The following is a 27,189-nucleotide window of genomic DNA, read 5'->3' as shown; positions in this document are numbered from 1 at the left end:
GTACCTCATTTTTTCTCCGCGTATTGCCTTTTTGTTATCTTCTGTTGCTCTTTAAAAGCTTCCCAGCCCTACGGCTTCCCGCTCATCTTTGCTATGTTATTCTTCTTCTCTTTTATTTTTATACTGTCCTTTACTTCTCTCGACAGCCACGGCCGCCCCTTACTCCCCTTATCTAGCATTTAAAGAGGCAATATTCCCGGATTTCAGTTCTTTAAAAGGGATAGAGAGGGGAGAAAAGGGGAGGAGAGGTGGCATTACTGGTCATGACTACTATTACAGCTACTGAATGGGTGGGTAATGTGGTAGGATCCGTTTTTGAGTCAGTATGGGTAGAAGTCAGGAACAGGAAGGGGGCAGTTACTCTATTCGGAGTATTCTATAGGCCCTCTGGTAGCAGCAGAGATACCGAGGAGCAGATTGGAAGGCAGATTTTGGAAAGGTGCAAAAATAACAGGTTTAATATCATGGGTGACTTTAACTTCTCTAATATTGATTGGCACCTGATTAGTTCCAATGGTTTAGACAGCGCAGAGTTTGTCAAGTGCGTCCACGACGGATTCCTGTCACAGTATGTTGACAGGGCGACTGGGAGAATGCCATACTAGATCTAGTATTAGTTACCGAATTGGGTCAGTTTACAGATCTCTCAGTGGGTGAGCATCTGGGGGAGAGTGACCACCGCTCCCTGGCCATTAAAATGATCATGGAAAAGGATAGAATCAGAGAGGAGAGGAAACTTTTTAATTGGGGAAGGGCAAATTATGTGGCTATAAGGCTAGAACTTGCGAGTGTGAATTGGGATGATGTTTTTGCAGGGAAATGTATTATGGACATGTGGTCGATGTTTAAGGATCTCTTGCAGGATGTTAGGGATAAATTGGACCCGGTCAGGAAGATGGGTAGGGTAGGATGGTAATGGTTGAATGGTACCTTAATGGTAGTGTGAAGGAACCATGGGTGACAAGTGAGGTGGAGAATCTAGTCAGATGGAAGAAGGCAGCAGACGTGAGGTTTAGCAAGCAAGGATCAAATGAGTCTATTGAGGAATACAATGTAGCAAGAAAAGAGCTTAAGAAGGGGCTGAGGAGAGCAAGAAGTGGGCATGAGAAGGCCTTGGCGAGTAGGGTAAAGGGAAAACCCCAAGACATTCTTCAATTATTTGAGGAGCAAAAGGTTGACAGGAGTGAAAATAGGACCGATTAGAGATAAAGATGGGAAGATGTGCCTGGAGACTGTGGAAGTGAGCGAGGTCCTCAATGAATACTTCTCCTCGGTATTCACCACTGAGAGGGAACCTGATGATGGTGAGGACAATATGAGTGAGGTTGATGTTCTGGAGCATGCTAATATTAGGGGAGAAGAGGTTTTAGACTTGTTAAAATACATTAGGACAGTTAAGTCCCCGGGGCCCGAAGGATTATTCCCCAGGCTGCTCCACGAGGCGAGGGAAGAGATTGCTGAGCCTCTGTGGCTAGGATCTTTATGTCCTCTTGTCCACGGGAATGGTACCGGAGGATTGGAGGGAGGCGAATGTTGTCCCCTTGTTCAAAAAAGGTGTTAGGGATAGTCCGGGTAATTATGGACCAGTGAGCCTTATGTCTGTGTCGGAAAAGCTGTTGGAAAAGATTCTTAGAAACAGAATCTATGGGCATTTAGAGAATCATGGTCTGATCAGGGACAGTCAGCATGCCTTTGCGAAGGGCAAATCGTGTGTAACAAGCCTGATAGAGTTCTCTGAGGAGGTGACCAGGTATATAGATGAGGGTAGTGCAGTGGACGTGATCTGCATGCATTTTAGTAAGGCATTTGACAAGGTACCACACGGTAGGCTTATTCAGAAAGTCAGAAGGCATGGGATCCAGGGAAGTTTGGCCAGGTGGATTCAGAATTGGCTTGCTTGCAGAAAGCAGAGTGTCGTGGTGGAGGGAGTACATTCGGATTGGAGGGTTGTGACTAGTGGTGTCCCACAAGGATCGGTTCTGGGACCGCTAATTTTCTTGATTTTTATTAACGACCTGGATGTGGGGGTAGAAGGGTAGGTTGGCAAGTTTGCAGACGACATAAAGGTTGGCGGTGTTGTGGATAACGTAGAGGATTGTCGAAGATTGCAGAGAGACATTGATAGGATGCAGAAGTGGGCTGAGAAGTGGCAGATGGAGTTCAACCCGGAGAAGGGTAAGGTTGTATACTTTGGACGGACAAACTACAAGGCAGAGTACAAAGTAAATGGCAGGATACTTGGTGATGTGGAGGAGCAGAGTGATATGGGGGTACATGTCCATAGATCCCTGAAAGTTGCCTCACAGGTAGATAGGGTAGCTAAGAAAGCTTTTGGAGTGTTAGCTTTCATAAGTAGAGGGATAGAGCTTAAGAGTCGCGGGGTAATGATGCAGCTCTATAAAACTCTGGTTAGGCTACACTTGGAGTACTGTGTCCAGTTCTGGTCGCCTCACTATAGGAAGGATGTGGAAACATTGGAAAGTGTACAAAGGAGATTTACCAGAATGGCGCCTGGTTTAGAGAGTATGCATTATGCTCAGAGATTAAGGGAGCTAGGGCTTTACTCTCTAGAGAGAAGGAGGATGAGCGGAGACATGATAGAGGTGTACAAGATATTAAGAGGAATTGATAGATTGGACAGCCTGCGCTTCTTCCCCAGGGCACCACTGCTCAATACAAGAGGACATGGCTTTAACTGGAGGAACGTTCAAGGGGGATATTAGAGGAAGTTTTTTACTCAGAGAGTGGTTGGTGCGTGGAATGCACAGCCGGAGGGGGAGGCAGCTACACCAGTGAAATTTTAGAGATTACTAAACAAGTATATGGAGGAACTTAAGGTGGGGGTGATATGGGAGGCAGGGTTTAAGGGTGGGCACAACATTGTGGACCAAATGGCCGGTACTGTGCTGTATTGTTCTATGCTCTATCAAATATCCAAATGCGTTTGTAAAGTTATTTCTCTTTCAAGCCTGATTATGAATAAGACCTCTGTTGTCATATTTTTTTCAATGAAACATATTCCAAAATTAGCTCAACAACTAGTATTTGTGAAACTGAACCGGTGTTTCCTGGTTCCTTTCTCGCTTTCACTGTGAATTGCGTCAGTGCCACCACTTCCTAATTTCCTCAGACTATTCCAGGGTTGTGCAAGACTGCGACCAACGTAATTGATGACCGTTTAAACACCCTAGGAAAATCAAACAGGCAGTGTTTCACAAGACTTCATCCCGTATCTTTGCCTAATATATATCTTTAATGATATCAAAAATTTAAAACGTCTGTTGGCGTTTGCTTACCTTGCACTTTATATTTATTTTTCCTTTTATTCTGCAGAAGAAGTTATTAAATATTTGTTTAATATCTCAAGCTTCTACATAGGAAAACAAATGCAGCAATTATTCGAAGGCGTGGGCATGTGGCCTAAGAATTGTCGTTCATGGGTATAACGTGTAATTCCCATTATTGTACAATTTCTTGCACTGTCTCCACATTCCTTGATTTTATTAATATGTAGAATTTCAGCCAGCTCTGTTTTGAATCATAAAGTAACCCAAACATTCTTTATCCTATTAGTGAAGACATTTCTCCTCATCTCAGTTCTGAAGGGTTCTCTGTCAGGTGAAATATTCATATGCCACCACTCGTATTTTGTAAGTTTCAATTAAATTTTCTCACTTCTACCTAAACATTAGAAAATATAGATCTACTCCATTCTGTCTCATCTGCGATTGCGTGAGCCTGCCATTGCTGAATGATTCTGTTGAATACTTCCTACGCTTTCTCTGTAAGAAATATAACTTCTTTTTTGGAAAGTTACTAATACAGAGCACAATATTCACTCGAGCTCTCATTACTTGCAGTAATATATCATTATTCCTATAATCAAACCTTCCCTCTGCAATGAAATGGGAAAAAAACACTTATTTTATATTAGCTTCCATCTGGCACCTTCTTTATCTACTGTTGAACCTGCTCCTCCATGCAAACAACCCAACCTACATTCGTGTCTCCATTAGATTTGGAAGTATAGAATTTGCTCCCCCTCAGCCACATCATTGACTTAAATGAGGAACAGCTGTAGTCGAAACTCTAACCCATGTCGCAAACTGAACGTTGCAAGGTATTAATTTCAGTGTAAGACCAACTTATCTTTTTTTTTCCAATTCTGTCTGGTATGTAGTCTGTGACAGTGAATTATACCCAGTTCTGTATGTTGTAGTCTTGTCAAACAACTTCGTTATGGAACCACACTGAAATCCTTCAGAAGATCTACACTTACCACATCACCATCATCGACTCTATTAGTCACAATCTACAAGAACGCTTAATTAGTCAAATATAATTAGCCAAATATTAGTTCATATTTATAACCCTGTTGACACAATTGATTTCATGATATAATGTTACTACATCCTTGATTACAAATGCCAACATTTTCTCCACTGCTGTTGTTAGTCAAACATTTTATTCCAATTCCACGGTTGCATTGTTCACTATTCGTAAATTGGTAAATAATTCGATAAGTTGATTTGTAGCGGTAATACTGACTGATGTACGGTGAAGTACATGTCTTTTATGCCGTTCACACATTGCAACAGTATACTACTGCAAAGGTATTAAAAGAGAAGTTTGAAATCACATTGTATTCAGGGAGAGCAAAGCGCATAGGAAAGATGGAGAATATATGTAAATTAAGTTGTTTCAGTGCAATGGAGGACGATCAGCCAAGGTCAGCAAGCAATATCTGCAGGGTGTACTGACTGCAAAATGTCTGGCAGTTATGCACCCAAGTTATCCTCTCTGTACGTGTTAAAACCACTACCTCATAAACAAGGGCAGCAGCATGAGTTAACGTTAATAACTGAAGTTCTCCAGAGCGCAAGACTTTCTGGTTTAGAAATAATGAGTCCTTTGATATTGCTTGGTCCAAGTAATGGAATTCTCTTCGGAACGGCGCTCTGACCAGACTTACTGGTTCAAGAATGTAAGTAACGAACTCTTTAAGGGCGATGGGGAATAGATATTACATAGTTGAATAATCAGTCAATCACAAATCCTAAAGTAAAGATTTCCCTTTTGATGTAAAAAATTCGGCGAGGACAGTTATAAAGACAAAATTACTTTTGCGAGCTTGAAGTTGTCCCAAGAAGTGTATATAGGACAACAACGTACAAAGAAACGTAACAGCGTACAACGTACGTAAATAATAGCGGTTGCCAGAAAGATGCAGTGATCGTGATCTGGGCTTTGAATTTTCAAATTGGGATAAACACTGTGGCAAAGATAGCATAGTTTAAAATTTCACATAATTTATTATGCAAAGTTTCAAATCGTAATTCTCTGCAATTGACGCTAGGGTAGTGTAACGTACAGCACGAGGTTCAGGACTTTGGGGTTTGGAGTTGAATTTCGGCGCCGTCTGTAATGAATCTTCGTTCGTCCTCCTCGTGGAAAGCATGGCATTTCCTCTAGTACTTCGGTTTCCTTCCACAGTCCAAAGCTATACTGGGTAAGTTGATTGATCATTGAAAATTGTACGGGTTAATCGGGTTATCAGGTGTACCTGGAGCAGCATGTCACAAAATACTCTGCACGTGCAAATAAATAAATATGTCCTGGAGCCATCTAGAAGCTGGCTTTGAGATACAATATGGTAACAAGAGATAATTAATTACCTCAAAACAGGACCGAAAATTACATCCAGTCGGAGGGAATGAAAAATAATGCAAGGAAAGCATTACTGAAGAGAATTGGTGAGTCAACGAACGGTCAACAGAAACAGAAAAGCGTTCCACATGCTTGTAAAAGGAAAAATTAACAGAAGTAAATAAGGGGGATTTGCAGAAAGAGGCAACTGAAAGAATATTGGGAAATAAAACACCTGACAGGGAAATTAAATGAGGGAACAGAAGAATCAATGGTCATGATTTTCGATGGTTTAATGTCATTTGCAGTAGACATCTGGAAAGGAGAATGAAATAATTGTTACTCCGGCCTTCGATTAGATCCAGCACAACAAAAATCATAGTAACTAAAGGACACGATAGTAATTCAAACAGAATAAATATAAAAGTGTAAGGTAGCTTATATCCATAGATTGAGTGGATTGCACGTTTTTAAAATAAAGCTAGCTATAGGAATGTCTGTGTCTATAGTGACCGGTAGGAAATGATAAATATACTAGTGGCTAGGGGAGGGGATTATGGAGGTGTGGGTTGGTGAGTGGAGGTATTAATCAGCGTTAGTCCTTGGAGGAAGTAAATGGATTTGAGTTTCGTGGTCTTGTTGTGGATGCTACGTAGCTAACATTTTGATGGTGCTGAGACAAACAGTCCATGATGAGGGTGGCTGCAATCCTTCATAATGTTACTGGTCATTTTCCGGCCTTTTTTTGCATGTACAGCATTGGGCAAAAGTCTTAAACCCATACATATATAGCCAGTGTGCTCAAGAAATTTGCACAGTGCTGCAGTGATTTTATGTGTTGCACTGTACTCCTGTCAGAAAAAAAAGACAACATTTCATGACATGTGCTTGATGGTTAAATTGATTAATTGATGGTTAATTGATGGTTAAATTTGGATTTCTATTGCGGACAAAGTGGGAAGGGTGCAGAGAGAAGAGAATTAAGGCTGGGAAAAAGGGAAGGAATATGGGAGGGAGCTGGAAGTACCAGAGCGACATATAGTAATGATAATTAAACCAATTGTTGGGAAACAAATGACCTTGCCCAGTATCTGTGGGATGGGTTTGTCTGCACCCACGCCACTCATGCACTTGAGAATCCTTTTCTGCTGCAATTTCCTCATCACTCTCACGGCGTTTTACCCTCGACATAGCCAACATCCTTTGCTCCCGCAAGATTTACAAACTCATTTTCCACACTGCCTTAACAAGTATAGTACAGTGCAAATGGCTCAGGCACCGTAGCTATATGTAGGTTCTGAAGACTTGCGCCCACCATGAGAAGTTCTTTGTGGCGTCTAGGGTGATGCCAGCCACTCAATGGCAGTTGTAACTACCCTTTGTGGAGGCTTTCTGTCCAGTGCAGAGCAGTTTCCATGCTATGCAGTGATGAGACTTCGAAGAATGCATTTCATTGCAGATCTATAGAATGACGTCAGTATAGATGTGCATAGTCCGGCTCTCCTCAGCATACTGGGAAAATAGAGGGTTTGGTGATCTATCCTGATTGTGTAGAATGTATTGTGGTATAATGATAGAAATTCTACAAGGCTAAACGAACCATTATCGAAATCATATGCAGGCCTCCAAATATTAGCCGAGCTTGTAGGTTGAGATTGCAAAGATAGCTGGAAATGGCAGGTAGCAAGGGTAATGACAGAATTGCAATGGGGGATTTCAATATGCAAGGAGATTGGGAAAATCAGGTTGGCGTCGCATCGCAAGAGAGGGAATTTGTTGAATGCCTACGAGACGGTTCTTAAGAGCAACTTAAGAAGGAAACCTTTTCAGGCAAACTTAAAGCTCTTCAGGTGAATAAGTTACCTGGACCAGAATCTTGAGAGCTTTCACTGAAGAGACAATGGATGTATTTTGTTAAGTCTTTCAAGAAATACTTTATCCGGGATGACTGGGGGATTGAAAATGTCACACCACTCTTTAAGAACGGAGAAAGTCAAAACCAAGTAAATTATAGGCCAGTTAGCTCAGTGTTGGGGAAAATGATGGAGACCATTATTAAGGATGAGATTTCGAGGTACTTGAAGATAAAATAAGCCAAAGTCAGCATTGCTTCTGTGAAGGGAAATCTTGTCTGACGAATCTTCGAGGAAGTAACAAGCATGGTGGATAAAGGAGAGGCAGTGAATGTCATTTACTTGGATTTTTGGAAGGCATTTGATAGAAATCAGACATCACATTACTTCTTGGTCATACTATCTGTTAAACTATCCAATCTAAATTATTCATATCAGATTTAAATACATTTTAAACAATTCTCGCAAAATCAACCGGTTGACACGTAAAAAAGATACAAAACTACATTTAATGGACGAGGATTACAAACACAATTGATGTAACGAGACTAAGAAAATTTGGTAACTAAAATGAGGTCTCTTTCGTCATTATATTTTTCTTTGTATTACTCTCCGGTTTAAGTAGGATAATGTAACATTTCGGTGCAAAAATGCAGATGAGCAGACCGAAACTTGATGCCCAAATAGCGAACACTTCTACAGCAACGGTGTACTTTCCAGGAGAGCTCACATAAGCTGGAATAAAAGTTATCCAAACAGCGCAAAATATCAACATGCTGAAAGTGATGTACCTGGCGTCATTAAAACTGTCCGGGAGTTTCCTGGCAAGGAAAGCAAGCACGATACACACAATGGACAGCAGAGCAATATAGGCCGAAACAAAGTAAAATGCAATCAATGACCCCACGTTACATTCCAGAATAATGCTGTCTCTGTAATGCCTCATGTTTTTGAGAGGGTAAGGAGGTGACACACTTAACCAGACAACGCAAATTAAACCTTGCAAAAAGGTAAGGACGAATACGCCCAAGCGTTGCTGCGCCGGTCCGAACCAATTCATCACGCTGCTGTTGGGTAGAGTTGCTTGAAAGGCAACCACTACAAGGATTGTTTTGCCTAAGATGCAGGAAATGCACAGAACGAACACAACCCCGAAAGCTGTGCGGCGCAACATGCAAGACCAGCCGGACGGTTGTCCAATGAAGGCGAGAGAGCAAATGAAGCAAAGCAGGAGGCCGAAGAGGAGCACAAAGCTGAGCTCGGAGTTGTTCGCTTTGACCATAGGAGTGTGTCGATACCGGTAGAAAATTGCAGCTGTGGCCAATGTAAAGCACACTCCAACGAGAGCAAGGGTCACTAATACAAACCCCAGGACTTCTCCAAAAGACAGAAACTCAACCTTCTTGAGAACACATTGCGTTTTTGCCTGATTGGACCAGTATTCAGATGGACACTTGATGCAATCCGTGGAATCTGCGAAAATGGGCATTTAATATGAAAATGGGCGGGATCTCGGAACAGCGGAAACGTAAGAAATTGCTGAACATCTCAACACTTACCAGTGACGTTGCTGATCTCACCGTCGGCGCACTCTACACAGTTAAAACAACATATCGGCTGCCCTTTCCGGGTGACTTTCCTTGTTCCAGGACGACAGGGTTCTGAGCAAACAGCTCGTGGGATCTGCAGAAGCGGAAAACACCCTGATGGTATTAACTGGATGTGTAAATAAATCAGCTGACCATGCTGAATAACTGACAGAAAGCCTTAGATTTGAGCTTGAAAAGGAAAAAGAAACTAAATATTCAATGAACTTTGAAATAAGTTAATTATGGGCTATATTATGAATAATGAATGAGAAGCCACACACGGTAGATGCTGAAACGACCACTTTGAAACTTGGGAAGCGCAGGAGTTTTGTCTCATTTAGAACAGATAAATCCGGATTTCAAAATCTCGTTTCTCCTGAAGTAAGCGAGTAGGAAGTGGTAAATGATTGCATCTGAACACATTCCTAACAGATCCCAGGCTTCTCTGTTGCACCGTACTCTTCAGTGCTCGAACACTCATGGTGTAAGACCTACCTCGGTTGCTCCTCCCAAAGTGCAATACACCACATTGGTCTGCATTAAATTCCATCTGCATTTTCAGTCATGTTTTAAGCTGCTCCAGATCCGGTTGTTATTCTCCTTACTGTACACTACAAGCGACTGACACTTCTTGAGCAAACTCCCAATGCGGGAGATTGTCAAAGGCGTTGCTGAAGTCATAGACTGCCTTGCCCGGTAAATTCCTGGGAATCCTCTAAAATTGATGAGACACGGCATACCATCCACAAAGCCATGTTGATTATCCGTCATCTGTCCCTGTCTAACCAAATACTTATATATACGGTCCCTTGGAATACCATCCAATAACTTTAACACTGTTGATGTCAGACTCGTCGGTAAAGAATTTTCTGAATGATACTTTGAGAACTTTTAAAGTAACAGAAGAACATTATCTACCCTCCAATCCTCCGGCATATGTCTCGAGGGAAGGCATGTTTTATATATCTCTGCGAGGGTTCTTGTAATTTCTGCTCCCGCATCGAACAGAAAGCCCTTGGCCAAATCTTGGAGTTTATCTACGCTGATGTTCCTCAACAAATACCTGCTTGACCTGTGGTCTTAACAGTGTCCATGATTTCGCTGCCTCTATGCCTCAATTCTATAGACTCGGTGTCATCTTCCGACTAAATACAGATGCAATACATCCATAGAAAATCTCCATAAGACCATAGACATTGGAGCATAATGAGGCCATTGGCTCATCAAGTCCGCTCCACTCTTCAATCATGGCTGATCCTTTCTTATCCTCCCCAGACCCGCAATCCGCCCTTCTCCCGTAACCTTTGATGCTGTATTCAATCAAGTACCTGTCAACCTCTGCCTTAAATACACTCAACGACTTGACCTCTGCAGGTGTCTGTGCTAACGAATCCACAAATTCACCACCCACTGCTAAAGCAATTTCTTCACAATTCTGTTTTAAATGGACGCCCCTGTTTCCTGAGGCTGTGCCCTCTTGTCATAGACTCCCGAAAGATGGGAAAACTCTTTCCACATCTACTCTGCATTGGCCTTGAAACATTCGAAAGATTTCAAAGAGATCCGCCATTCCTATCCTTCTAACTACCAGCGAGTACAAGTCTAGAGCCATCAAGCTTTCCACATATGATCAACCCTTTCATTTCAGGGGATCATCAGAAAGGGCTAAATAATGACAGATGGAGCTTAATGCAGACAAGTGTGAGGTGTTGCATATTGGGAACTGGGAGGATATCCAGAATAGGAATTGCACAGCGAGCGCAGGGCACTGAGAAGTTCATATGAATAAAGGGGTCTGGGAATAGTTCATAAAACTGGAGATCTACATTTCATAGAATGTGATCTCACCTGTGAAAAGGTTTGTTCAGAAAGCGTTTGGCACATTGGTGTTCATTAATCAATGTATTGAATACAGAAAGTGGGAAGTTATGTTGAACCATAGAACCAGAGAACACTACAGCACAGAAAGCATTCATTCGGCCCTTCTAGTTTGTGTCGGAACTTTATTCCGCTAGTCCCATTGATCTGCACCCAGTCCATAACCCTCCAGACCTCTCCCGTCCATTTAGCTATCGAATTTATTCTTAAAACGTAAGAGTGAGCCTGCATTTACCACGTCAGATGGCAGCTCGTTCTACACTCCCACCACTCTCTGAGTGAAGAAGTTCCCCCTAATGTTCCCTCTGAACCTTTCCCCTTTCACCGGAAAACCATGTCCAAGTACCTATCCAGGAGTCTTTTAAAAGACCCTATCTTATCCGCCTCAACCACCATCACCGGCAGCCTCCATGCACTCACCAGACGGTAGAAGAGGTGTTGCTCATATACCTCATCTACTTCATCTACCTCATCTACCGTCTGGGTAGCCTCCAGCCTGGTGGTATGAACATTGAATTCTCCAATTTCCGGTAATTCCCTCCCCCTCCTCCTTCCCTACCCAGGTCTCTCTGTGCCTCCCTCCCCTTTCAACTTTCTGCTTCTTTATCTCTACAGTTCTTTCATGCTTATCCCCTCTCCCTCCCCCCTTTATCTTTCCTCTGATTGGTTTTCCACCTGGCGCCTCTAGGCCCTACTCCCTCCCCTATCTCTATTACTGGGCTTCGGCCCTCTCTCTCCCCCCCCCCATGAAGGGTCTCGGCCCGAAACGTTGGCTACTCTTTTCTCACGGACGCTGTCTGACCTGCTGAGTTCTTCCAGCGTTGTGTGCGTATTCTTTACCCTTGACATCTCCTCTGTACCTACTTTCAAGCACCTTGCCCTCTCGTGTTAGCCATTTCAGCCCTGTGGAAAAGCTACAGACTATCCACACGATCAATGCCTGTATTCATCTTATACACCTCTATCAGGTCACCTCTCATTTTCGTCGTTCCAAGGGGAAAAGTCCAAGTTCATTGAACCTGTTCTCGTAAGGCATGCTGTCCAATCCAAGCAACATCGTTGTAAATCTCCTCTGCACCCTTCCTATGGTTTCCACATCCTTACTGCAGAGAAGTGACCAGAAATGAGCACAGCACTCCAAGCTGGTGTGACTTGGATCTAATATAGCTGTAGCATTATCTCTCTGCTCTTAAACTCAATCGCATGTTGATGAAGGCCTGTGCACCGTTTGCCTTCTTAACCACAGAGTCAACTTGCGCAGCAACTTTGAAGGCCTTATGGTCTCGGACCCTAAGAGCACTCTGATCCTCCAGACTGCCAAGTCTGCCAATTTGACCTCCCAAAAATGAACCACCTCACACTTATCTGGGTTGAAATCTGTCTGCCACTTCTCAGCCAAGCTTCACATCCTACGGATGTCCCGCCGTAACTTTTGACAGCCGTCCACACTATACACAACACACCAAGCTTTGTGTCATCAGCAAATTTCCCATCCCTCCACGTACACACCCATGTGATTTATAAAACAATGGCATAGATAAGGGGTCCCAGAACAGATTCCTGACGCACACCACTGGTCCCCGAACTACATGCAGAATATGACCCGTCCACAACCACACTTTGCCTACCGAGGGCAAGCCAATTCTGGATCCACAAAGCAAGGTCCGCTTGGATGCCATGCCTCCTTACCTTTTCAATAAGCCTTGCATGGGGTACCTTATCAAATGCCTTGCTGAACTCCATATATACTACATCTACTACTCTACCTTCATCAATGTGTTTAGTCGCATGCTTAAAAAACTCAACCAGGCTTTGGTACGACCTGCCTTTGACAAAGCCGTGCTGACTATTCCGAATCATGTTATGCCTCTCCAAATGTTCGTAAATCCTGCCCTTCAGGATCTTTTCCATCAACTGACCAACCACTGAAGTAAGAGGCGCTGGTGTATAATTTTCTGGGCTATCTCTACTCTTTGTCTTGAATAAGGGAACAACATCTGCAAACCTCCAGTCCTCCGGAACCACCCCCGTCTCATTTATGATGCAAGGATCATTGCCCGATGCTCAGCAACATACTCCCTCTGCTTTCACAGTAGCCTGGATATATCTTGTCCGGACACGGAGACTTATCCAACTTGATGATTTCCAAAAGCTGCAGCCCATCCTCTTTCTTAATGCTCAAGCTTTTCAATCTGCTGTAAGTCATCCCTAAAAGATCCTTTTCCGTAGTGAATACTGAAGCAAAGTAATCATCAAGTACCTCAGCTATCTCCTCCGGTTCCATACACATTTCTCCACTGTCACATTGATTGGTCCTATTCTCTCACGTCTTATGGTCTTGCTCTTGACATACTTGGAGATTGCCTTGGGGTTTCCTTTAATCCTGCTCGCCAAGGCTTTCTGATGGCCTCTTCTGGCTCTCCTAATTCATTCTTAGATCCTTACTGCTAGCCTTATAATCTTCCAGATCTCTATCATTACCTAGTCATCTGAAACTTTCATAAGTTTTTCTTTTCCTCTTGACTAGAGTTTCAACAACCATTGCACACCATGGTTTCTGTACCTTGTCATCTCTTCCCTGCCTCATTGGAAAGTACCTTTGCAGAACACACGTAATTATTCCCTGAACATTTGCCACATTTCTGTCGTCCATTTTCCTGAGAACATCTGTTCCCAATTTATGCTTCCATATTCCTGCCTGATAGCTTGATATTTCTCCGTAATCCAATTTAACGGTTTCCTAACTTGTCTATTCCTATCCCTGTCCAATGCTATGGTAAACGAGATAGAATTGTGATCACTATCTTCAAAATGCTCTCCCACTAACAGACCTGACACCTGACCAGGTTTATTTCCCAATACCAGATCAAGTATAGCCGCTCCCCTTGTAGGCCTATCTACATATTCTTTCAGGAAACCTTCCTGAACACACCTGATCTAAACCCCTTGCTCTAGGGAGATGCCAATCAATATTTGGGAGATTAAAATATCCCACCTTGACAATCCTGTTATTGATATACCTTTCCGAATCTGTCTGTCTATCTGCTCCTCGATGTCCCTGTTGCTATTGGGTGGTCTATAAAAACACCCAATAGAGTTATTGACCTCTTCCTGTTTCTATCTTCCACCCACAGAGACTCAGTATACAATCTCATGACTTTCTCCTTCTCTGCAACTATGATACTCTCTCTGATCAGCAGTGCCACGCCCGGTCCTCTCGTGTCTCCCTCCCTGTCTTTTCTGGAACATCTAAAGCCTGGCAGTCTAATAACCATTTCTGCCCCTGAATCATCCACGTCTCTGTAATGGCCACAACATCACAGCTCCAACTACTTATCCACGCACTAAGCTCGTCTGCTTTGTTTATGATGCTTCTTGCATTAAAATAGACGCATCTCAAACCATCGGTCAGAGCGTAACCCCTCTCTACCACCCGGATATGTTCTCTGTCGCACTGTCTCCAAGCTTCCTCTATTTGCCAGCCAACCCTCACAGACTCTGTGACAGAAGTATGAGTAGGCGAAAGTTTTGGGTTCAGTAACCATAATGTCATTAGTTTCAAGTTAATTATGGATAAGGATAGGTCTGGTCCTGGAGTTGAGGTTCTACATTGGAGAAGGGCCAACTTTATGGAAATGAGAAGGGATCTAGGAAGAGTGGATTGGGATAAGCTGTTTTCTGGCAAGGTTGTGTTCAGTAAGTGAAAATGATGTGGAGCTAGAACTGACAGTCCTAAGGAATCAGGAAACGAGATTTGCTCACACGAGAGTCGACCAACGAACTTTGCAAAGCATGGCTGGTGACGCCTGAGCAGAAAGGAGTTTATGGGGGGATACAAAGTGCACCGTCTTGGAGAACCGGTCTACAACGCTGAGTACAGTGGTGTTTCCGTGTGAAAGGGGTAGACCAGTGACGAAAGCTCGGAGCGATGTGCGACCAAGGACGACCAGCAACAGGTAGGGGACGAATTAATCCCGCAGGTGGCCGATGGGAGGCTTTTCCACGGGAACAGAAAAAACATGCAGAGACATAGGAACGGGTATCACCCTCCATGGAAGGCCACCAGAAGTGGCTTTTCAGGAGAGCCAATGTCCAATCATTCCCGGGGTCGCATGCAAACCGCGATGTGTGCCCCCACCACTGAACCTGAGATCAGACGGAAACAGGCACAAAAAGGTGATCGGTGGGTCCATTGCCGGCGTCAGAGTCATCCCGTTGGTCTTCCTTTACTATGGACTCAATCTCCCAAGTGAAGGTTACTACCACACAGGATGGTAGGAGGATAGTCTCTGGGCTGGAAGTGTCCCCCTTGGAGTTGTATTGGCCGGATAGCGCGACCGGCTTCCCGCTCTTGGACCCTAGACGGTATGTGAGAGAAAACTAGAACCGTCCAAAAAATAATGCCCTTCGGGCCTGGCGGGAGTTCAAACGTTTAACGGACTGTGTATATCTCAAGTTCTTATGATCAGTCCAAACAATAAACGGGTGTTCCGCCCCCTCCAGCCAGTGCCTCCACTCCTCCAATGCTAGCTTGACCGGCAGTAGTTACCGCATTCCCCACGTCGTAATTCCGCACAGCTGGGGACAGTCGGCGCGAAAGGAAGGCACAGGGATGAAGCATTTCGTCCGGACTTGATGGTTGGGACAGGACTGCTCCTACCCTAGAGTCGGAGACGTCAACCTCAACAATGAATTGACAGGAGGGGTCCGGTTGGACCAGGATGGGAGCGGTTGTGAACCGCGTCTTCAGGTCAGGGAATGCCGAATCAGCCTCGGAATCCCAACAAAAGGGTGTTGTATGCGAGGTAAGTCGGGTAAGGGGCGCCGCCATCCGACTGTAATCCCTGACAAATCGGCGACAAAAGTTTGCAAACCCCCAAAACCGCTGAAGTCGCTTGCGGGTCGTGCACTTCGAATACTTGTTCATGCTGTTTGGCCTCAGCAATGCCCCCGCCGTTTTTCAAGCCCAAAGATGTGCTGAGGGACTGCATTAATCGCTTCGTTTTCGTCTACCTGGATGTTATCTTAACATTTTCTAGCAGCCCCCAAAACACACACGCCATGTTCGTCTCGTCCTCCAGAGACTGTGGGAGAACAAGTTACTTGTGAAGGCGGAGAAATGTGAGTTCCACGTCCCTTCGGTCAGCTTCCTGGGCTACATCAAATGCCGAGTTAATGAGGGGTAGTGGGTACTTATTTTTAAATGTTATATTGTTTAGGCCTTGGTAATCAATACAGGGACGAAGCGACTCATTCTTCTTCTCTACAAAGAAGAAAACGGCGCCCACTGGGGAGGATGAAGGTCGAGTAATGCCCGCCGCGAGGGACTCACTAATGCATTTCCCCATGGCCTCTCTCTCCGGTGGAGATAAGTTATAAAGACGACTAGTGGGTAACGAGGCCCCGGGGAAAAGATCGATCGCGCAATCATACGGGCAGTGCGGAGGCAGGTGAAGAACCCATTGTTTGCTGAATACCTGTCCCAGGTCATGGTATTCTGCGAGGTCTCCGGACGAGTCTAGGGGTTCCAAGACAGACGAGGTCGCGGTAGCCTCCCAATGGGATGGCGCGGACCGCAGGCAAATGGTGTGGCAAAACACGCTCCAGCTGGCTATTCTCCCGGTAGACCAGTCGATGTAGGGGTTGCGATGCTTCAATCAGGGATATCCTGAGGTATTCCGGTCCTCGTCCAGCAGATTTCCTTCGGCACCGGAATCCACCAAGGCGGATAGGGACAAGTACTGTTGGTCGATTTTTCACGGTAGCCGGGATCTGCATCCGGGCCTGGGGGACTGAAGGGAGTGTCGACCGGCTCAACAGGGTACCCTTTCTACTGGTGAGCCCTCCCTTTTGGCCGCAGAGGACAGGTATCGCAGAAATGTCCCGGCTGGCCGCAATAGTAACAATCCCCTGCTCTCCGCTCCGAAGACGTTCGGCAGGGGAGAGACGTTTCCGTCCTAGCTGCATCGGTTCCTCCCCCAGGGTAGTGGGGACGGTAGTAGCAGGTGTGGCTGGGGAAAGAAGGCTGGCTGAAGATAAGGTGGGACGTGGGCTGAACCGAGGAGCGGGGCGACATATCTTTTCTCTCAGACGCTCTTGAAATCAATTATCTAGCCTGGGGGCCAGAGAGATCAGAGAGTCCAGGCTGTTCGCGTCATCCCTCGCTGCCAATTCATCTTTTATCTTACCCGAGAGGCCCTGTCGGAACATTTCCCATAGTGCTTCTTCATTCCACCCAGAGTCGGCCGCTAATGTTCGGAACTCGATGGAGTATTTTACTACGCTTCACGAAACCTGACATAGAGTTAGCAAGCGGTTAGCAATCCTTAAAAGGATTGTGCTGCCGATCCAAGGGGCGTAGCCATCCCAGGTAGTGCGGTTTGGTCAGTCGGGGTTCTTGGTAGGGACGGAGTAAAGGAAGCGGATACCCGGTCAACCTGCTCACTGACCTTCCTCACGTTCGTGGACAGCGCACGGAGGTTTCCCGTGACCTATCTGAGCAATTGGTCGTGGGCGCCGAGTAGGTAGCCTTGGCTGGCGAGGGCCTGTTGCACGAGGTCCGTGTCCGCTGGGTTCATTCTTGGCCAGTTCATTCTGTTCCCACTAGCATCGACCAAAGGACTGGCAAAGCATGGCTGTGACGCTCGAGTTTTGACCTATCTTCTCTAATGGGAACCAGGTGTGCTGTAGTCAGTGGAACTGGGAAAGATTAGAAATCAGACGAGGGGATTAAGGCCCAGTTAAAGAGGTAATAACAAGATGAGGAATTGCTAGGTGGGACCATGACAGAGTTTGCATGTTCCTGCCAGGACTAAAGGCAAAGTAAACACGCATAGGGAAGTGTGGTTCTTAAGTGATATTGGCCATCTGGTTAAGAAAAAGAGAGCGGTGTACAGCAGGTATAGGGAACAACGAGCAAATGAAGTACTGGAAAAGTATAGAAAATGTAAGAAAATACTAAAGAAGGAAATCAGGAAGGCAAAAAGAAGACATGAGGTTGCTTGGCACCCGAAGTGTTTCTACAAGTATATCAAGGGTGAAAGGATAGTAAGGGACAAATTGGTCCTCTAAAAGATCAGAGTGGTCGTCTATGTGTGGAGCTTCATGAGATAGATAGATTTTTTACATCAGTATTTACTCAGGAAATTGGCATAGCGTATATAGAAGGAAGAGAAACAAGTAGTAGTGTCTATGTTGCTGCCTTAGAGCGAATAAAGGTAGATAAATCCACTGGGCCTGACATGATATTTCTTCAGACCTTGAGAGAGACTAGTGTATCAGGGCCCTGGCAGAAATATTTAAAATGTCCTTAGCCACGGGTGCAGTGCCGAAGGATTGGAGGGTAGCTCACGTTGTTCCGTTCTTTAAAAAAAGGCCCCAAAAGTAAACCAGGTAATTACAGGCCGGTGAGCCTGACATCAGTAGTAGATAAATTATTCGAAGGTGTTCTCAGAGATCGGATATACAAGTATTTGGACAGCCAAGGGCTGATTAAGGATAGTCAGCATGGCTTTGTGCGTGGTAGATCGTGTTTAACAAATCTTGTAGAGTTTTCCGAGGAGGTTACCAAGAAAGTAGATGAAGGAAAGACTGTGGATGTTGTCTACATGGACTTCAATAAGGCCTTTACAAGGTCCCACATGCGAGGTTAGTTCAGCAGGTTCAGACACTAGGTATCCATGGAGAATTTGTAAACTGGATTCGAAATTGGCTGTGTGGTAGAAGACAGAGAGTGGTTGTTGATGATTGCTTCTCACACAGGAGGCCCGTGACTAGCGGTGTGACTCAAGGATCTGTGCTGGGACCATTATTGTTTGCTGTCTACATTAATGATCTCGATCTAGATGATAATGTGGAAAATTGGATCAGCAGGTTTGCTGATGACACTAAGATTGGAGGCGTTGTGGACAGCGATGAAGGCTTTCAAAGCTTGCAGAGGGATCTGGACCAACTGGAAAAATGGGCCAGAAAATGGCAGATGGTATTTTATGCAGACAAGTGTGAGGTGGTGTTGCATTTTGGAAGGACAAATTAAGGTAGGACATACACAGTAAATAGTAGGGCACTAAGGAGTTCGAAGGAACAAGGGGTTCTGGGAGTTCAGATACATAATTCCCTGAAAGTGGCGCCACAGGTAGACTGGGTTGTAAAGAAGGCTATTGGCATCCTCGCATTCATAAATCAAATTATTGAGTATAGGAGTTGGGATAGTATGGTGAGGTTGTCTAAGACATTGGTGAGGCCAAATTTGGAGTATTGTGTACAGTTCTGGTCACCTAACTATAGGAAGGATATCAGTAAGATTGAAAGAGTACAGAGATGATTTACTACGATGTTGCCAGGTCTTCAGGAGTTGAGTTACAGGGAAAGATTGAACAGGTTAGGACTTTAATCCTTGCAGCGTAGAAGAGTGACGGGGGATTTGATAGAGGTTTACAAAATTATGAGGGGTATAGACAGAGTAAATGCGAGTAGGCTCTTTCCACTTAGATTAGGAGAGATAAATACGAGAGGACATGGTTTTAGGGTGAAAGGGGAAAGGTTAAGGGGGAACATTAAGGGGAACTTCTTCACAGAGAGTGGTGGGAGTGTGGAACGAGCTGCCATCTGACGTGGTAAATGCGGGATCACTCTTAAGTTTTAAGACTAAATTGGATGGATACATGGATGGGAGAGGTCTGGAGGGCTATGGAATGGATGCAGGTCAATGGGACTAGCGGAATAAAGTTTTGGCACAGACTAGAGGGGCCGAATGAATGTTTTCTGTGCTGTAGTGTTCTATGGTTCTATGGCTCTTACCGCCCTTTCCTCCGTCTCTTCAGTTCGGTTCCCACTTCCAGCAATTCCAGTTTAAACTCTGCCCGATAACGTTAGCAAAACGGCCTGTCAGGATATTGGTCCCCCTCGGATTCAAGTGCAGCACTTCCTTAATCGAAAGGTTATGCCTGACCCAAAAGAGGTCCCAATGATCTTGAAATCTGAATCCCTGCACTCTGCTCCAATCCCTTAGCCACGCGTTTATCCTCCACCTCGCTCTATTCCTATACTCACAGTTGCGTGCCACAGGCAGTAATCCCGTGATTTCTTCCTTTGAGCTCCTGCTTCTCAACTTCCTTCTTAAGTGCCTATACACTGCTTTCGGGACCGCCTGCCTTTTCCTACCAGACCTCTGGCTGTTCGCCTTCCCACTTCAGGATAACGTGGACGCGATCAGAAACATCACAGACCCTGGCACATCGAAGGCACACTACCGTACGCGTTTCTTTCCTGCGTCCACAGAATCGCCTGTCTGAACCCCTAAATTTAGTCTTAAAACTTAGCCCGCTATTATTTCCACCTTCTTCCTTTCCCTACTGTACTGAGCCACAGGGCCAGACTCTGTGCTAGAGGCGCAGCCACTGTTGCTTCCCCCAGTTGGGCCGCCCCACCCCCAACAGTACTCAAACAGGAGCACTTATTGTTAAGGGGGACAGATGTCCTGTTTAAAAGAAGTATCGTTAAGGACATGATTTGGACGTGTTTGTAGGTCTGTTGTCCGTGTACAAGCCTATCGGACTTGGGCGTTTAACAGTTTCGCACAGACTAGATGGGCCATATGCCCTGTTGTTGTACTGTCGTGTTCTGTGACACTATACTCTTATGACTCTAAAAAAACAAACTGGAGTTAAGCAACACTATCTTATGGTGAGTAAATGTTGCTGTGGGAAGAGAAATCAAACTTATTTTCTCACAAGGACACAGTAATATAAGAGAAACCCATTCGAGTCACCGATTACCATTCAGTCTAATCATGAGTGAACTGGGCTGGCTTCAACTCCTATTTCGTGGAAGTACATCTTCTGCCTCAGTTCCATTCGAATATCGATTTGTTTCCATCTTAAATTAACTCATGATATGGTCTTCACAACAAGAAGCAGGAAGAGAATCCCGGAGATGCACGAACATCTTGGAAACAAATGTCCACGTACCTCAGAATGAACTGATGAAAGCCGTAGCTCGTGATTTCCCCCCATTATTCCATAGTCTCCAGCCGCTCAACTGTCTTAACAGCTACTCTTACGACCTGTAACCTTTGAATAAGGTCAACCTTCATTGTTCTTAGCACTTAACGAAACAGGCTGAACTGTGGGGACTGTACCTTACATTGCATTAAGATAGTGCATAATTGACAATATCTATTTCTACAATATCACCCATATCAGAGGCATGCAACTCCTTTTCACTTCGCCAGCGTAAAGGCATGGTAAAAAAAAACCCTACCACATTTCCGGCCGTGCTCCACCTGATTTTCTCGACATTCAGCGTTAGTTCGTGCCCTGCCGGAGCCGAGCCGTCATAATATCCGACATTTGCAATGTCAACGCTACCCTTGAAATTCGTTTGTAAGTTCACGAATTCGTATCTTGGCACTGGGTCACCATTTTCATCAAAATATACGGTTTCTCCAGTTTTCGCTGTGAAATTTACGGTGCGGAGGTAGTGCAGCAACTAGGGAGGAAGGAAGCAATGGAAGCTATTCTTGAACCGGTGCATGGATTTGGTCCACATGAGTACTGACATTCAAATTTGAAGTGAACGTAAATTATTGAAATGTGCTTCTTTGTAAGTAAAAAAGATCCGCATATTTTAGACTACCGAAGATCGAGTCTTTCATAAAATAGCTGATGCAAAAAGTACTGCTCATGAAACTGAGCGGACCAGGCTTCAGTTGTGACTGGAAATAGATCGACTGCCAACTTACCTCCATAACTGGTACCTGACCCAGTAATTCCCTGCAGCAGTTTGATTTTCAGCATTGATATTGGAGGTGGGTCAGAAGTATAAGTAGATATTTTGAGGAGGATAGAAGGTGTTCAAGGAATAATACAGGTGCCGTGGATCCCCAGGTATAGCCACTGAATAAGAAGGTGTGGGTTGTAGATCTTACGTATTTATTTAAAATCATTCTCTGCGATTGCACACCACTGCTCAGTCGAAAGAGTGCAACCCTTTTGGAATTAGTCTATGGGCTATGTGCTAAGGGCAAGCCTAGTAATTTCTAAGGTAGGGACATATTCGGCACATCATTGTGGGCCTAAGGGCCTGTATTATGCTGTAGGTTTCACATGTTTCTATGTAGTCTGTTGGAAGATGCCTCCTCAGAACCAGTTAATACAGAGGAGAAAATTCCATATGGATCTAATCTCCGGAAAGCAGAAAATGTGTACCAGTACCCTCGCCAACCTTCATACTTCAGCTAATGTCCTCCGCTCATGATCGAAGCGTGAATTTCAAATATTGGCGGAGTTTGCACCACTATGCATTAGCTACTCCATTCCAAACTTACAGCTTAACGTTCTAAGTGCATGAGAAATTGGGCTGCAGGTGCAAAAAGTAAAGGTATCGTCACCCAGGTGAAGGGGAGTGATTTACAAAATCAGCGCTTCGTAGCCGTAACAGCGGCCAAAGGGAGCACGGTCGAATAAAAACAATACAGGGGCAAGTGCAGGGAGTATTGTTGGAGTGGGATAGTGTTAGAAAAGGCAGTTTTTGAATTTGGCGGAACAGGCTTCTCCTATAACCGCCCTGGGTGACACAAGTATGTGGTAAGCTTTTTCTTGCTAATTCGTCATCTATTAGTATACAGTCAGTGCAGTGAAAATGGCTCCAGTGACTGCATTTGTTCCATGCAAGGGGTGCTTGAGTTCCGAAAGACCTCCAAACTCCCATCTGTAGAACATTCTCCGAGCTACAGCCCCTCAGAGAAAGTACTAAAGAACTATAGTTGCATCCTGAAATGCTTTTATCTCATCAGGGAAACAGAGGAAATGATCGTCATCTGCTACAGAGAGGTGGTCACTCAAAGGCTGCAGAAGGCACCTGAATGCGTGATTGAGAGTAACGGGAAGGAATAGACAGTCGTTGCAGAGCGCTCCTGTGGCCGTTCTCCTCTATAATTTATATTATTTTTGATACAGTTCAGGGGAGCCACAACGACCGAGTTTCTGGTACTGAGTCTGGTGATGTGGTTCACAATGAAACGTGATAGGGAAAGATTGTAGCGGCGATATGTGTCTCCAAAGATGGAGTAGTAGATAGGAGAGGCTGCCGACATGAGATAGAGGCCTAGATGCCTCCCAGGGTCTAGGGTCAGCCACGTCCCGGATCGGGTATGGGGCTGAATGGGATATGGGATCAGCCGTGTTTAAAATGGCGGAGCGGAATCGATTGGTTGAATCGCTTAATTCAGCTCCTCTGTCTTATGGTCTTATGGTCAAACTCGATGAACATCGACTCCTAAGGTAAACTAAGCAAATGGTAGATAGCAACTACATGGAGGCTGAATCCCAAGGATTAAGGATTAGGTTAATGGTTGACTGTCAGGCAGGGAAAGGGAATAAGAATCTAGAACAGAGTACCCACGTGGCCGTTCCCCTAAATTGCGAGTGTATAGTTTTCGACACTGTTTCGGGGGAGCCATAGCAACCGCTTGTCTGGCACTGAATCTGGAGCTGTGTCGCAGAAGGAAATGTGGCAGAGGAGGAATGCAGTGGTGATATGTGATTCCATAGTTAGAGGAGTCGTTAGGCGAGTCTGTAGCACGCTGTCTCACAGGTGCCGGAGTCAGGTACATCTCGGATACGGTACATAACATTCTAAAGGGGAGAGCGAACAGCCTGACATTTTGGTACATACTGATAATAATGTCACAAGAATTGGGAGGAACTGAGGAGAACGATGGCGCCTTTGCTTGCATCTTCGGAAACAGCTGTATTTCTATCTTTAATATCTCTATATTTGCTTTTCAGGGTTCTTTTGAAGACGCTGATTGGAGTTACACGCTGACTTCGGTTCTTTGCGGTAACGGGACCCCTCTCCGGATCTCACGACTGGCTGCTATTCGATATGCCAAACATGCGGCCTACCAGACTAGTACGCCTTCAGTTTTCCGCGATTTCGTGGCTCTGGAGACGGGCGGACTCGAGGTCGGTGTTGCTGCAGGAAACGGGTGCGTTGTGGGAGACGGAAGATCAAAAGCAGCAAGCTGGCTGGTGGCTATGTTCCCAGAGCCCCGTTCTTTGGGCAGAGAGCTCGGGAGAAGTGACGCAACAGACTTTTAACATCGTAAACAGCGAGTTCTTTGCTATGTCTCCTCTCTAGCTGTGAAGGGGACACCTCTTTTTTCCCTTATTAGGGAGAAATAGAGAGCCCGTGGTATCTTGAAAACCAGGTTAACGAATAGTCTTTGGGGTACTGCAAGTCCACCTCTTTATTGATGCTTTGCTGCATGCTTGAGTGCTCGGTGGGGAGCGAGGGTTCTTTAGGGTTCTAACATTTATCTGTTATTCATTCTTTGGGGCACTCCTCTGTATTCTTGTATGTTTGTAAAGAAAAATAATTTTAAGATGTATATTGCATATATTTCTCTGACATTAAATGCACCTTTGAAATCTTTGAGAAAACAAAGAGTGAACGTCCTAAAGAGAGAGCGATGTCGAATGCTGAAAAACAGAACCTCCAGAGTAAAACTCTACCAGTTCATCGCGCCATTGAGGACAAGAATAGAGAAAGAGTTGGCAGATCAATGCGTGGCTGAGAAACTGAGAGGGCAGGGCTTCAAATTTATGAATCATTGGGATATCGTTGGGGGATTAAGCGAGTTTTGCAGGCTGATGAGAACCGGAGTGATGGGGCTGTATATAGGAATATTGGTTCATAAACAGAAGTAGTGTACAGTGAGGCTGTCAGCAAGAATAGGTAGATGATAGGGAGAATTGCAGTCCGTCCGAAAGTTTGCAATGTGAAAGGGGGACAAATTAGAAAAGTTTGACAAACACACGATAGAACGTGTTGAGTTTGTTTGCACGCAGTCTACTAAACAGGGTAGATCATGTAGCCACTTTGAAATTCGCAGCTATGATACTTTGGATATCACGGAGTCATCGCTGAATTACGTTTTTAATTGGCAGCTTAATATCCAAGGATACATAATCTATTAATATCACAGACAGATAGGCAGTGGAGGCGGATTGTCTGTACTGGTAAACAATGGAATCAAATCTATAGAAACAGGTGACATAGAATTCTTGTGAGTAGATTAAAAAAAAGTTCAAAAATAAGAAAACTACAAAGATAGGAGTTATTTACAAGCCTTCGAACAGTAGCCAGGGTGTGATCGAAAAATTACAGCGGGCGATAGAAGGGGCATGTCAAGTAGCCAATATTAGCTTAGCCACAGGGTATTTCAATATGCAGATAGATTGGGAAAATCACGCTGATGCTGTATCCTACGACAGAGAATTTGTGAAACGGCTCCACGATGTTTTTTTTCCTGGAGCAGGGTTGTCGGTGAACCAACTAGGGGTATGCGGGTGTCCTGTAATAAACCGGACATGATTAGGGAGGTCAAGTTATAGAACCCTTGGGAAAGAGCAATCATCCTTATGTCCTAATGGTCTAAGCTATTTTATTAGAATTACTGTTTGATCGTCACAAATAGAATGATTTGCTAAAATACAGCGTCAGTGGTTGATTACCCACATAAGGAAATTGAAAGATATAAGCTGCAAACCACAATCTAACCTGTCGATGATCTCCATTTGATATTTTCTTTGATAATGACCTACAGGCCTACCTGCCAAGGCTCAAGATTTCCAATATGCGCGCATGAGTTATTCACAAAGGGTCCGTCTCCTTCGACACAGGTGAACACATCGTGTAGTGCGTGAGCAATGGAGTAGACCGCTTTATACACGTGGTATGAACTGCCATCCATTATCGCAGGAAGATAGCTATTTTCTATCCCTTCCATCTGTTCCCTTCCAGTGCATTGCCGAAATTGATCTCGAGTCCTGTTGTCTATGTTAAAGGAGCAGGTGAATAAATTTTCCCAAAACTCCATCACCAAAATATTGTCAGGAAAGTTGGAAGGGTGGACATTTTGAAGATGATCTCTGAGGTCATCTATCTCTGTCCTTTGCGTGGCTAGACCAATTGTCCCGGTGAGATAAATTGCTCTTTGTTCAGGTGGAAGAAAGTGTCTTGTCACCCAGGATTCACTTCCAATCCATTGTATTCTGGTTACATTTTGCCGCCAAATCTCATTCAATAAAATTCGCATTTCACCAGGGTGAACAAAAGCTACTACCACTTTAGTAGACGCCTGTTTTATCACCTGGACAACTCTACTGATTTTCTCCGCCGGGTCTGTCCTGTAAAATGATTCTGAGTAGGCAATGCAGACGCCAAAATGTTCCACATGCTCCACAAATTCTTGCATTCCGAGATTACCGTAATCGGTGTTACTTCTAATTGTTCCAATCCAAGTCCAGCCAAATGTTTTCACGAGTTCAGCGAGGAGTTTAAACTGGTACTGGTCGCCGGGTATAGTTCTAAAAAAAGTGGGGTATTCTCTCTTATCACTTAGACAGGAGCAAGTGGAGTAATGACTGACCTGTAGAGAAGGAGATAAATTGATAAATCCTTGGCTTGTGTTTTTAAATGAAATTGACTGATGTACTTTTTGCAGTTCAGGCTGATATTTTCAAAATCCTCGTCAATAACTATGACATTTTATATACAGCATTGAGAATGTGAAAAATATAAAAAAGGAATTACTGAAATAATTTACATTGTACGGTTCAGCCGGTCCTAGTAGTTAAGTCATAGGTGAAGACAAGGAGCTACACTTGGTTATTAAAGGCTATTTAAAACACACGGTTTTGGGAGCACTTAATAGTTAGTGTGAGCTTATCTGCACTACTTCCCTGATCTATAACACCTTAGGGAACCTCTGCTGGATATCAGGACTATAGAATATTGTATATAATAGACATCAAGCACTGTAAAATCTCAATATATCTAGTAACGATTTTATTGTGTTACTATCCCAAATTAAGTCAAGCGAGGATCATAGGTTTGTGTCCCTGCGAATAAGGATACAGTACCGCCAAAGTAAAATTCAAGTAAAACATTCGACACATTACCAGCGGAATCCTGAAGGATCCCGTTGTCCTTGCAGTTACGATGGAATTGGTAGATAAATCGCAACAAACAATGGCGGCGACGTTGGAGGAACTTCTACATTGAGGGAATTCAATTGATTCCTCTTCTCCATTGATCAAAGCGAGCGCTGCTTTCGAGGCGATCGCGGACGACGAGCAGTCATCGTGTATCTGATACCCGAGTGTGATCCCCGGGAGGAGATTCTCATTGAGGTTTATTTCTTCAATGGCAAAAATCAT

At 44.4% G+C, this 27,189-nt stretch overlaps 1 protein-coding gene across 1 annotated transcript; it reads right to left on the bottom strand.

Annotated features, from left to right (window-relative positions):
• Positions 1–8,064: 8,064 nt before the first annotated feature.
• LOC140724523 (extracellular calcium-sensing receptor-like) lies at positions 8,065–27,189 on the bottom strand. Its single transcript, XM_073038970.1, has 6 exons — positions 26,932–27,189; positions 25,581–26,399; positions 21,230–21,454; positions 19,981–19,989; positions 9,059–9,182; positions 8,065–8,972 (listed from the first exon to the last, which is right to left on the bottom strand). The coding sequence occupies exons 1-6, from the start codon at positions 27,187–27,189 to the stop codon at positions 8,065–8,067; spliced, it is 2,343 nt and encodes a 780-aa protein (XP_072895071.1).

Source organism: Hemitrygon akajei, chromosome 3 (assembly GCF_048418815.1).
Source record: "Hemitrygon akajei chromosome 3, sHemAka1.3, whole genome shotgun sequence".
NCBI classification, from domain to species: domain Eukaryota; kingdom Metazoa; phylum Chordata; class Chondrichthyes; order Myliobatiformes; family Dasyatidae; genus Hemitrygon; species Hemitrygon akajei.
The sequence above is the reverse complement of the archived record's forward strand: the minus strand, read 5'-3'. Positions and strand labels throughout refer to the sequence as shown.

Bases quoted from the DNA above. Each gene is read 5' to 3' on its own strand.
- LOC140724523 (XM_073038970.1), bottom strand. From the start codon at position 27,189: ATGATTTTTGCCATTGAAGAAATAAACCTCAATGAGAATCTCCTCCCG. The intron at 21,455-25,580 runs GTAGGCCTGTAG...CTTCCTCCCTAG, and splicing joins GAAATCTTGAGCCTTGGCAG to TTGCTGCACTACCTCCGCAC. The intron at 8,973-9,058 runs GTAAGTGTTGAG...CCATTTTCGCAG, and splicing joins TGAGATCAGCAACGTCACTG to ATTCCACGGATTGCATCAAG.